The sequence below is a fragment of the Lutjanus erythropterus genome, chromosome 1 (assembly GCF_056507025.1).
Source record: "Lutjanus erythropterus isolate fLutEry1 chromosome 1, fLutEry1.hap2, whole genome shotgun sequence".
In the NCBI taxonomy this organism is placed as follows: Eukaryota; Metazoa; Chordata; class Actinopteri; order Lutjaniformes; family Lutjanidae; genus Lutjanus; species Lutjanus erythropterus.
In genome coordinates, this window is record NC_139317.1 from 27558737 (window position 1) to 27571936 (window position 13200).

At 36.9% G+C, this 13200-nt stretch overlaps 1 protein-coding gene across 2 annotated transcripts in view; it reads left to right on the forward strand.

Annotated features, from left to right (window-relative positions):
* The window catches only part of myom2b (myomesin 2b), a 46544-nt gene that overhangs the window by 27265 nt on the left and 6079 nt on the right, over window positions 1-13200 (forward strand). For both annotated transcript variants that reach the window (XM_084718591.1, XM_084718597.1), the window contains 12 exons: window positions 647-709; window positions 1767-1834; window positions 2749-2862; window positions 4960-5047; window positions 5881-5919; window positions 6849-6954; window positions 8258-8324; window positions 8678-8774; window positions 10206-10242; window positions 12423-12445; window positions 12824-12879; window positions 12969-13058. In XM_084718591.1, coding sequence (XP_084574717.1) covers window positions 647-709; window positions 1767-1834; window positions 2749-2862; window positions 4960-5047; window positions 5881-5919; window positions 6849-6954; window positions 8258-8324; window positions 8678-8774; window positions 10206-10242; window positions 12423-12445; window positions 12824-12879; window positions 12969-13058 — 848 coding nt within the window. The remainder of the gene's footprint in view (window positions 1-646; window positions 710-1766; window positions 1835-2748; window positions 2863-4959; window positions 5048-5880; window positions 5920-6848; window positions 6955-8257; window positions 8325-8677; window positions 8775-10205; window positions 10243-12422; window positions 12446-12823; window positions 12880-12968; window positions 13059-13200) is intronic.

Below are 13200 nucleotides of genomic sequence, written 5' to 3' on the forward strand. Positions count from 1 at the left end.
ATCTGTATTTTATATAGAACTTGGAAGCTGTAGCCCTCTTTTTTGATGTGCATTAATAACAATAAAGTCAAATTGAATACGAGCATTTGATCATTTTCATACCTACATCTTGAAAAAAATTACATATGTATAGTTTTACCAAGAAGCACAAGTTTTCCTTGATTTAATGCCACGTGTGTTTGGCCCATTACCACAGCGGCTACAATCTGTACAGTCTGTGGTGTGGTGAAGTTGAAATACTACACGCCTGTGACATCGGATAAAAATAAATGCAGAATGATTATTATTTCAGGAATACTTCCATTCTCATTAAAGGTATTACAAGCAATACTCTTTTGAGATCAGTATCACTTTAAGGGTACTGGTACCATAATTTTTTTTAATGATATGCAGCCCTAGTAGTATATACTGTATGTGGCTGTGTATGAGTGTGTGTATTTAGCTTTAACTTAATCCAGAGACTACATTATGGAAATGTATTCACTTAACAGATGTAAAGGTGGGTTTGTTTTTTTCATAAATTATGATTCTACTCTCATACAGGGGGCCATTAGCTCACTAATCCACTGAAAGAATCTATAGCAACTACTGGCAACACTTTGATCTTTTAATTATTCTCTGTTTATGTGTATCTGTGTGCACACAGCTTTCAAGGCAGCGCTGGCTGAGGCTGACTACCAGAGGAGAGAGTACATCAGAGTCAAGGAGGGTAAGGAGCACAAAACATCATCCACTTTTAAGCTTGTGTGAGCTTCACTCTACTTAGCCTGAGACCGGTACACCACTATGTTGCCTGGGAGACAACTACTCTAATCAGCGAGTGTGCAGGAAAAGAAACAGACCGGCATTGCAGCAACTGGGGGTTGGAACTGTAGAACTCGAAATGGATCCATTTCAAATAGCTCGTCACATGAGAAAATAAGTTCTAAATTTAGAAACGTGTAGAAATAGCTACTGTAGGTGCACATGCAGATTCCACAGTCATATTTTGCATTAAAGGAGCAATATGTAACAATTTCTCATCCAAAAGTGAGTACAACAGTCCAAATAGTGAGTTGGAACCATAGATGGTGTATTAAATAGGTTGAAATTGTATAGAATATATTGTCTGTGAAGGGAGTTGTTCCCTCCTGGCACCCTACTCCACAGACTTGAGGAAGCTCAGGAAGGCTGCAGAAGACTGTAATTTGACGATAGAGAGTGACAGTGAGTTCTGCACTATGAGTTGATCAGCACCTTATAACTGTCAGTTGTCTGTCATTGTAAAGCTAAGCTGTTATCCTGCAACCAAAAGCCCTCTTCTACAAAAATACACACTCTGGAGTTTCAGTGACTGCGTGCCTTACTGCCTGTCAGACTCCATTAACATATTGCTCAATTTAACCGCTATAAACATCTGATCCTTCTAAAGGGTTACTGATGATTCCTTACGACTCATAAACAGACACTAACTCATTCAATAATTCAGCGTTACAAATGGAACTTAATTAACATGAAATAGGCAAACAATAACACAGGTTATGAGCCAAAATAGAGATTTCAAAGGAGGGCACTCTGGTAGAACTCCACAATCTCTGATTAAGTGTTCTGGCCATTTTATGATTTATTATGTTAAATATATCATAGATTTCACCTTTAAGAATTTTAATACCATACTTAACTGATGCACAGGACAGTTAATGGAGCTCATACAATCAAGGTCTAAAAGTAATTTGTTTTAGGCTCCCCTTTCCTGGGCGTTTCTCTGATGCTTTAATCCACCACAGGTCCCCACTTCAGTGAGTTCCTGTCACTTCAGGTTGGAGACGACTGTTCTGTCACTTTGGTGTGCAAGGTAAACACAGCCAAACTCAATAATTATTGAATATTTACACTCTAAACAAATGGGAGGCTGACTTGTGGATAGCTTTTTAGCTCTTCTATGGAGGCTGAGTGCAGGACAATGCTGTGTAATGATGAGGTCCAGACTGAAAATAACCAGAATTACTCTGTCATGATTATCTGGGCTTTGTTAGTGTGAAGTATGTAATTAAAACTATTGTAAAATCAAAGTATTGTTCAATCTGTTTGTTTATTTAACCCAAAAAAAGTGCATTGTAAATAACGTAGAAACACAGCAAACATATGCAGTAAATGAAGCTGTTAGTGACTATCATCTTTTCAACCATTTTGCAGAAATAGGCTCCACTTGTAGTTGAGTGATTAATTTGGGGACAGATAACTACAAGCCAGCGGTCCCAAGGGAAAGAGTGATTGTCTTTTTATCTATGAGACTGAGTGAGTGTAACTGCCCAAAGTACAGATGTTGAGGTATCTCTCGGTCTTAAAGTACCACCACATAGGCCGAATTTTACACACATCACTGACTTGTTGGATTTGCATCTTGTAACGAGTTATAAAATCTGAGGTGTGCCGTATTAATGGCATTGCTAACAGGTTTGTATAAGTTGGATCTAAAGTGAATTTATACTGGTGATTTTACCCGCAGAACATTTCTAATGGATCTGTTACACTCCAAGTGTTAAATAGCTCTGGTTGCCATGAAAAGATGAAGTGCAACACATTTAAACTCGGGACTGATAAATGACTTTTAGAGGCGGATGCAGTTTCTGGGCAGGGTCCATCTGAGTTAGTGCCATTAGGATTTGATGATCTGCTATATAGCAGCTATAAAAGAAGCAAAAACCTTGTTAATGTTAATTATGTTGAGTATTAAAATAATATTTGAGATTATGTCTTTCATTGCAGGTTGCTAACCTGAAGAAGGAATCAGTGTTCCACTGGTTTAAGGAAGACACTGAGATCATCCCTGATGTGAAGCCTGACTTGTCCTCAGGAGTCTGTAAACTGCCAATTAAGCTGGTAATTGCCCTTTGGTACAGTTTATTTTCTGAATGCTATGAAACTGTTCAATACTGTTATTTATTGGCATGGTTATACAATATATACCAGGATGTACTATAGTAGCTATACTGCAAGGATACAAGATTTTGTTTTGTTGCGTTATTTTGATTTGATTATTTAAATTAGGCTGGGTTGCACCAACAAGGATTACTTTTTAAAACTGATTAAATCATGGTTTAACTTTACATTATGTAGCACCAAACTTTTTTAACTATCTTAAAATTAAGAAAGATTTAATTTAAACTTCTTTTTTTTTATTATTTGCATTTTTGAGGATTATTTAACATATGATATATAACAGAGAAAAAAGAAAATACATAAATACATACATAAAACATGAACAAACAAAAACAGTAACAATATCAGGAAATGAGCAATGATAAAATAAGAAACTTAAAAAAAAATTACCTTACATTATTTCATATGATATAGTTAAATAAACCCATAAATTTAGATTTAAGTTAGAGGATACATTATATAACGACTAGGTATATCATAGGTACACACAGATTTCAGCACACATGATACCTACATAGCTAATCATACACGCTCACACACATAAATATGTGTGTACCCAAACATAGGCACATATTTACACACACATTTATGTGAATGGTAAAGAACGATAAAACATATCTTTACTGTCAGTCTCATTACTTCAGCTGTCATCTAATCAAAAGATCATTTGGAACATCGTCTGTTATATATCTCAACCATTTTCCCTTCTTTCCTCAAAAATATGCACTTGATTTCTAACTCTCATGGTAATTTTTTCCATTTTGTATATCTCCTTCACAAGATCCTTCCATTTATCATTGGTTAAGTTCTCTTTTAACCAGTTCCTTGTAATTTGTTTAGTCATTGCTACTCTAAATATTAAAAACAAGTGAGAATCTTTCTTAAAGATCACTTCTGGTATTTTCCCAAGTAGCAGAACTGGTGGATTTTTATTTAAAGAAATACCAAAGATATTGGACAATTCTGCCTTAGATTTTTCCCAGAAGCCACTTATCACTTTACAAGACCAAAATATGTGACTGCGGTTTGCTGTCTGCTCGCCACATTCTCTCCAACATCTTGAGGTTGTGTTTTCTTTATACTTACTTTGAATTTGTGGTGTCTTAAAATATTGAATTAATACCTTCTATGAATATTCTTTCAAACAGTTTGAATTAGTTGTTTCATGTATATTTTTACACAGGTATGCAAGTATATAGGTATACTGCATGACAGTTCATTTTCCCATTTTTTTTAAATACTGACATACTGACGTTTCCTTATCGTGATAGCTAACATGAATTAATTAGCCATCTTAGTTAAGAATTTTGTTTCAACCCCACAGTCACACATCTTGAGTAAATATTTTATCAATGGATTTACTTCTTGAATAGATCTCTTTTTTAAAACTTCAAAAAAATAGCTTCTCACTTGAAAAAATCTAAATAAATGAGAACTAGCTAGACCATATTGTGCCCACAGCTGCTTAAAAGATTTCATTCCTTTATCCTCAAATATTTGTCCAAATTTACACAAACCTTTAGAAGCCTGCGTTCTAAAAGTCCCATCTGGTTTATTGGGTGGGAAGTCTGGATCGGCTTAAGCATAGCAACTACCCACCTATTGTCTAAATTTTCAACATATGATTTTTTTAGATTTGGACAAAGGTAAAACTGTTAATGGATTATCTCCACAATTTAATTCCATTTCTCTCTATCTTATATGTGCGATTTCTAGCATCCACACTTTGATACTTCGTACTTGTGCTGCTTGATAGTAAGCTTGCAGGTTTGGTAAATTTAGACCACCACATCCCAATGAAATGCATATCTTTGCTTGATTTTGTCAAAATCTGAATTTACTCATTTAAACTTAGATCTTAGATTTATTTAATCTTTGGTGGTACCCAGTCTTGGTGTTTCTCTGAAGATCCAGAAACAAGGACATTTTGTTTGAAAACAACTGACCTCAGACTTTGTTCAGATTTAGAATTCAACAAATCTGTCTTCCCTCTTTTACTATACTATTTCATGTTTTTCCTGTTTTGTGTCTTCTCAGTTTTCACTGAAAACCGCAGGAATTTATAAGGCCACCATCAGTGATGACAGAGGAAAAGATATGAGCCAAATCGACATCTCTGGAAAAGGTAAACATATCTTTCATTCTTGATTTTAATCTTACTGATTAATTGCTTAATTCGCTGACTTGCTGGCTGGCTTGTTGTGTAACTGAGCAAGAATAAATAATAACCTGCAGTATAAATGGCCAATCTTAAGTATGAACTCAAAAAGATCTTGATGCTCATTAAAAAAGAGGGAGACAGGAAAAATATAAGATCCAAATGTGTATACTGTATCTGCACATGGCAAACTAATGAATTTTTAACAAACCCTCTAACCCCAACCTTGTTCTTCTGACTTGTGTACAAAAATAGGTCTTGCCATGTGACAGCTTTCTCACCTTCTGGCTGTATTTAATCCCAAGAAAATCCATTTTAATGTTCCTGTAAAAGTTTGTGTGAACTTAACTTAAGCTGGTACTCTGTAGTCCTTCAAGCTTGAACTTCTGTATGCAGTTTGATGACAGAACTGAACATTAATGTCCTTTACAGATCATCTTTTATCCCCTCTGTATTAGTACGTATTTAATCAGACCTTAAGGGGAGATTAGCTGACAGATACAGTTCTTTATACTGATTTTTGTTATTTAATCTAAATTAGTAGCCACCAAAGAACATAAATATTCAGTAAATTGGTTAAGAATGACAACAGGGATGCTGAGTCAGAGGGTGTGGAGAGAACTTGTCTCAAAAATACACTATAACTCTGTGACCATGGGGTAGCAAATATCCAGAGTACCAAATGTTTAATTTAAAGATTTCCTTACTGAGATTTGAGTGCAGTCACCAGAGGGCAGCATCGTGGTTCTCCATGCTGTTGGCTCTTTCCCTGACCCCATGTTTTTCTGCCTCTCTTCTAGTCTTCGACGATGCCATCGACAAGATCAGCCAACTGGCTGGTGGGTAACTGCCTTTCACACACACACACACACACACACACACACACACACACACACACACACACACGCATAGAGGTAAATACACAGACAGCAATGATCTGACGAACAAAAATCCATATTAAAAATGTCGTCATCATCATCTTCTACCTACCAAAGGGATCAAGTGCAAATGATCTAAATTTAACACGGCACAATCAAACCACATGTGATACGAGATTCAGATCCTTCACCAGGATGGCTGTTTTAAAATCCCACTACTACACATACACACACACACACACACTTATCAGCATGTGGCAGAAGTTGTCATGCTGGAAGCATTTGGCCATCATGCCATCATGTGGTGAAATCACTTTAAAATTCCACCGCGCTGTCACAGTGACAGTGTGGAGGAGCATCTTGCTCCTATTTTAAGAGACAGTCACTTGACAGCTCTGCAGCAACTGTTACAGCAGTGGCTGCAGAGGAGAAGAGGGTTCATTACTGTGATAATGGGAAACCATGGTGATGTGACCAGGTGGATGACACACTTGTACTCTTGTAATGCGCAGCGAGCAAAGTCCCAAATAGTGTAGTATAAAACTCCTTTTCAGGTATAAGAGCTTTAAAAAAAGAAGTTATTAAGCCTATGATGTTTGAAGCATTTTATTGAATGCAGCATACAAACAGGCTGCACTCTGCTTCATTAGTACAATTCTGCTCTCCAAGTTGGATAAAGGTAACAAAAAAAGGGAAGCCTTCAAATGGATATTGCATGTACAAATGGCTACAGATGGAAATTTGATTCTATTTGATTAGTTCTGGGCGTCCTGTTGCTCTCTGCAGCAGAGAGAGGTGAGGTTATCCAGCAGCAGATGGAAAATATGTATATGATCCTGATTTCAAATGTGCCCTCTATAACCTCTATCACCTCCCATCACCTCCTCCAGGAGCCAGCGCAGCAGAGCTGGTGATTAACTGCACAGCAACAGGCATTCAGCTGCAGTGTCACATGAAGTATTACACCTCAGAGATGAACATCACCTGGCATCATGGGTAAGAGATTGAAATAAATAACACTACTACTACCACCACAACAACATGGGGATTAGGGCTGGGTGACATGACCTTTGATATCTCAGTATCTTTAGGCTATTCGGCAATACATATCTCGATAAGCACATTTTTTCTGAACCAACATGCCATAAATTATCAAATTAGTGCAAACACATGAAGAGTATAAAACGCAGGGCGATATGAACATGGGCACTATTACAAAATATTAACACAATGAGAATTTAATCATCAGTAATGTTTATAATGACAAAGTGCATAAAGACAAATGATGGAACAGCAGTCTGGTAAGTTCATAAAATGCTATTACTTCATTGTAATGCAGCCTTTAAAACCAGGAAAAGACAAGATACTGGAATGGACAATTCTCACTCTTTTCTGACATTTTATTGTAGCATGACAATTAACTTTTTTTTTCCTGTCAACATTGAACCCTGCACAAGTAGGCAGGGCTGGAGAGAAAAAAATGTGAGAGAGTTGCTGATTCTGCCTTTGATTTTGATTACTAAAATTGAAAGCTTATTTCCACCAATTTTCAATTGATTAGTTTGAAACTGTGACAGCCCTACAACACCAACTACTACCATTACTAAGGAGAAGAAGAAGAAAATAATGATAACAATAACTCCAGTATTTGCAGTCATAGCAGTGTTTTTAGGAGGAATAAAAGCATTCTTTTAAGTCAGCCTATAAACATGCTGACCACAAACACATTATTTTGCTTTTCTCTCAAGTTAAACCGCCGGGAGTGGCAAAAACAATAAGCCACATAATAAAACTTGTGATGGCTGTTGGCAAGTGTTTTCATTATCCCGGTTATTGCAGTAAAATTGCCCTGTTTTGTGACAAAAATCACACCCCTATCATTTTCTATAAAGAAGCAAGGCTTTTCTGCACTTAAAAGCACTCTGTCATACCCCCAGAGATTATAAAAACCAGAGGGAAGGGAAAGAGAGTGGACTGAAAGAAAGAAAGATCGAAAAAAAAAAGAGAGAATGAGGAGAAATAGAAAAAAGTGAAAGATGACAGGGGTAGTAGAGCTGTTATTAAATTATTCAAAGAACAAAAATTACAGAGATTAGATTTTTAACCTCTCCCCGTCTTTTCTGCAAGTGTGTGCGAGAGTGACAGATAGCAAGGGAGAGAAATTGGTATCCCTATGCGTAACATTAGGCAGGCATGTAAACATGATTTTCCATTACCTCTGAAGCAGGCTTCACCAGCTCACACTCACACACATACACACCAACCTCTCCTCTCCTCTCCCCTCTTCTGTCCTCCTCAGTGAAACTAAACTCGCCCACAGTGACAAGGTTGTGATCGGAGGAACCCCTTCTATGGCAACAATGGAGGTATTGTAGTCTCCTGTATAATGCTGAACAGTATAAGACTCTTAAATAAATTGTACATGCACATGTTGCTTAAAAGTCCTCAGAATGCCTTTGTAGAGGTGATACAAGAGCAACTTTGAGATGATCAATAGATAATCTCACCTTTAGAAGTGGGAGCTAATGAATGAAAACATCATACATTTTAAAAGTCATTAAACTGAATTAATTAAACAGTGTATCTTCCTTTTACTTTTTGTATAAAAAAAAAAAAAAGCTTAATAGTTGGTGGATAAATTAATCTGTTTTTAAACAATTCATTAAAGATATAAAAGTAGAAAACAAACAATTGCTTAATTAATCAATTAATTTCACAGGTGATCGAGCCAACAGAGAAGGATAAAGGAATGTACTCCATCGTGATCACTGACCCTGAAAACTCACATAAACGCACACTGAACCTCAGTGGTGATGGTCAGTACTTTCTCCCAGTCTCACTCTTTTGTGTGTCACTCACTCTTTTTATTGATAATGCAGTTAAACCAAAGGCTGGAAACAACACGGTCACTTGTTTTTATGGAGCTCTTGACTTCAATCTGTAGTTTAAGACTCTGAAGTGATACTGCAACCTTTTGAGTATCAAGCACTCATCCCCGCTGGCTTGAAAACTGGCTGTAAAAAGTTTGCAGTTTGCTTCATCACAGAACAACTGCAGCTTGAATTCATGCTGGTTACAATGGATTCCACATCAGACAAGTAGAAAAATATCCTTAAAAACTCCTTAAAACACTTAAAGGGATAGTTAAGATTATTCAAAGTGGGTTTTTATGATAGTCAGTGTATTAGTGACAGTAGATGGAGGTTGGCACACCCCGAGTTTGAAGAAGCAGAGAGGAGTAACAGCATGGAAGCCAAATAAGTAACTGCTATGCAGCAAAACATGTTTTAGCCACTTAGAAAGGGGTTCAGTTTAAGTGTACACTATTCAGAATACTTTCACTGCTTCACCTTGCCGTCAGAAAGCCTTTTCTGAAGGAAAACCACCGTTACATAAACCAAATATCTCGCTATCCAGAGCAATCAGACTCCTTAAGGAAAAGCAATTTTATCGGGAGTTGCTAGACTACTGCTGCCTCAGTTGGGTCATTTGTTTGTGCTATTGTGTGTCATCGGTGAATCTGAACTAACTCTTTAAAACACTGAAGTTACACAATAACACTAACTAACAGATCGAGACAGTGGTAGTCCAGCAGCTCCTGTGCTCTGCAAAGTAAAATTACTGATTTTGCCAATGGAGTCTGGTTGAGCAAGTGAGAGTGATATTTGGTTTATATAAGGGTTGGTTCCCATCAGAAAAGGCTGTTTGACGGCAAGATAAAGCAATGAAAATATTCTAAATATAGCATACATTTAAACTGATACTGATTTTTTTAGCGGTTAAAATATATTTTGCTACAGACCTTGACTACATGAGTACATTGCTTAGCTTCCACGGTGGTGCCTCAAACTACTGTAGTTAATACACTGACAATCAATAAGTACCTTATACAACTCCACTTCAAATAATCCAGTAAATCCCTTTAAGAATAATCAACTTCTCCTTGGTCCTTCCATTACGCTCAGTATGTTCGAATTGAAATAGTTATATTTTTGGGAAAAGTTGGATAAATGCACTGCTTCCATCTGGCATTATACCCCTCCTCAAGTTCTGAAGCTATGCTGGAAATAGTGTATTTATGTTTTCACCAAGAAAGAGCAGAAAACAGACAGTTTTAAAGCTCCCTTTTAAGCCAGGATGGAGTGCTTTCATGCTCAAAAAGGTGGATCTCTACTAGAGTATCACTTTAAAATAAAGTAAGGTGACCATTAGTGTTACAATGAATTTCTGTTTTTTGTCTTTTCTAGTATATGACAAGGCCTACGCTGAGTTCCAGAAGCTCAAGTAAGAACCATACTCTCAAATCTGTTTCTCTACTTCTCCCTTTCTGTGTATATTTTAGTCAGACTAATAACTCAGATAATGATCAATCATCGTTTCCTTCACCTTTGAACCTGCACTGCTTCGTCACTGCAAGTTTGACACCTGGTAGCTCAAAGTAATGTGCAATAATTGTCTTGGATACTCTGTTCAACTACTGGAAACTATTCTTTATTTTTGTTTATAAAAAAAGAAAAAAAAGTAAAGCAGAGCATTTATCATAAATAAATTAGATTTTTTTTACTGAGCGGTTTTGATTTAATTTGAATATTAAAAATAACAACTCCAGAAATTAAACTGATTTATGTTTTAATCTTCACATCTAAAACTTTTGCTCATGTTGATCCTGCTTAATTCCCTTGGAGAGCTAAAACGGAAACTTCAAGGGTATTTACATTTTTCAACATTTTTTAAAAATGGTCCAGTATTGAGCGCAACCACTGAGCTGGTCAACTGTATAAAGTCAAAGTGTGTCCACTTAAAGTCCTCGTTTCTTGTCACTGAAGTGTCTGACATCATTATGGAAAGGATTGCAGCAGAGACTTTTCTTTTAAGTAAGATACACTTTGTTTAACCAGAAAACACGTTTCATTGCTCTTGCTACATTCACCAGACTTACTTTACAGAAACTGTAATTATCATCATCTGGACCAATTCAAAAATTGTTTCCCCCATTAGTGTCCCTAATGATGGGCCATGGACCAACACCAAGCAGACACATTGTATTGTTGAGATGCAAAATGGTACTAGGATCCCAAGTTTCCTTAACTGAATTGGAGAGCATTTTAACCTCACAAAAATAAAGCAGCATTAATACTGATTTATATTAGGATTTTTTTATTTCCAAGAAGCATCTGGCAGGCCAAATTGACCTTCATGGCGTGCCAGTTTTAGCCCGCAGGCCCCACTTTGGGCAGTCCTGCTCTAGACTATAAGCTGAAAGGATCAATAGACATACCACTTTCTTAATGCATCTACGATGCTGCTGTTTAACTTTAGTATTTTCAAACAGTGGAGCTACTCTCTGTCTTTCTTCTCAGTGTGCTGACCTTGTTGTATGCTTGCACCAGAGGTCAAAGTCTAATGTAGATGCTGATTATTCATGCCTATTTGCACATTGAACTGCTGCTACTGAAGTGCTCTATTGAAACACTGTCACTCAGCTATTATATTTGGGTTTTAATGTACTTTTCTGTACCAAACAGCCTGCATGTTTGCATTTGATGTATTTGTAAACAGTGTAAACCTGTAAATAGAGCTGTAATTCAATGTATGAATGGTCAGATCAGGTTGCTCTCTATCTGCAAGTAGAAGATTTCAGAATTTCAAAAACTGCAGTGAATCCACAAACCCCCGAGCACTGCTGTCTGAAAAAGTCCAGTTTATTATAATTTGAGATAAAAATCAATGTTAAAAATAGAAGCAGTCAGGTAGCAGAGGTCCTTTTGGGTCCTTTGGCTAATTGGGCCAAAGCAGAACCCCACATACTGAATTTTAGAAATCCATTTTAAAAAATCAATTCAGACTCCAAACACTAAACACTGCATGCAGAGTGGAAACTGTCCAAATCCCTTTTCTAATTAACATTCAAAGAGACACATTTAAGCCCAAGATTTTACAAACACATTGAGACCAGTGACACCCTGTTGCCCTTTTGATTGAGCATCAACATGCCAAGAGGAGAGCAGAGTTCCCTCAGCCATCTGGTCCTGTGGCTGACCTCTGGTCCTCCCACGCTGCTCCGACAGCCCCTCGCCCAGTTATTACAAAGCAACAATTTCATTTCTCCCATAGAAAAGATTCTGATAAGTCCCTGAGTAAACTACAGTATAATGAGGTTTGGCTCTAAACCCAGATTGCCTTGTGGCAAACCATCTGACCACTGCTACTGACCAAAAAAAAATAAAAATGGAAAAGATATTATGTGTGTGGTCAGTGCGCAGAGCCAGGTAGTGGAAACAGACCATAACAAAAACTTGGCTATACCACTTTTACAATACAGGGTTACATTTAATACTCTTATAAGTATTATTTGTCGATTCTTTTATTTTGAAAGACAAATGAATACTGAGAGGTACATTTTAGCTTACAGTGTTGCACTCAGTACTTTATATGATATATTAACTTTTCTTTGTGTGTTTCAGGGCTGAGGCCTACGCTGAGAAGAGTGAGTTCATCATTCCACTTTTCTTGTTTCTTAGCTTGTGATGGTTACTTTTCCTTAATCACTTTCTGTAGTTACTTCTGTTTAAAAAATATAATTGTTCAGATATTGGCTCAAAAAGGCAAAGCTCATACTAACATGATATTTTACATTTTATTTCTTTATTTATTTTATTTATCTATTATATTTTGTATTTTATTTTTCAACACTTAGATGTAAACCAAAATCTTTGGGGCATTTTTACATTCCAGCATTTTTTGAATATTTGGTTCTGACTGCGGTCACAATTTATACATGATGATAAAGCCTTTAAGAGTCTTGCAGGTTTTGATTTAGGTACATTTAAAGTTTGTAAGAATGTAAGAATGTTATTTGTTTTAGACCGTGGTAAGGTGGTGGGAGGACTGCCTGATGTGGTCACCATTATGGAAAAGAAGGTAAGTGTCGAAGCGTATATATGTGACCGTGTGATTTTAAGAAATTTATACTTATTTGTCTAACAAGTCGTTTTTTGTTCCTCCTACAGACCCTCAGTTTAACATGTACAGTGTGTGGGGACCCCAAGCCTCAGGTGTCATGGTTGAAGAACGGAGCAGACGTGGAACCTGACGATCAGGTAAATGCTTTCGTCACACTAACAAAGCCTTCAAACAGGGACTCGTGCTATTCTTTGGTTCCTCCCCACCACACACAACATCTGACTCTTCAAGTTGTGTACTCCATTCCCAAACCCAGCTCCTCCTTCCTCTCTAATGATT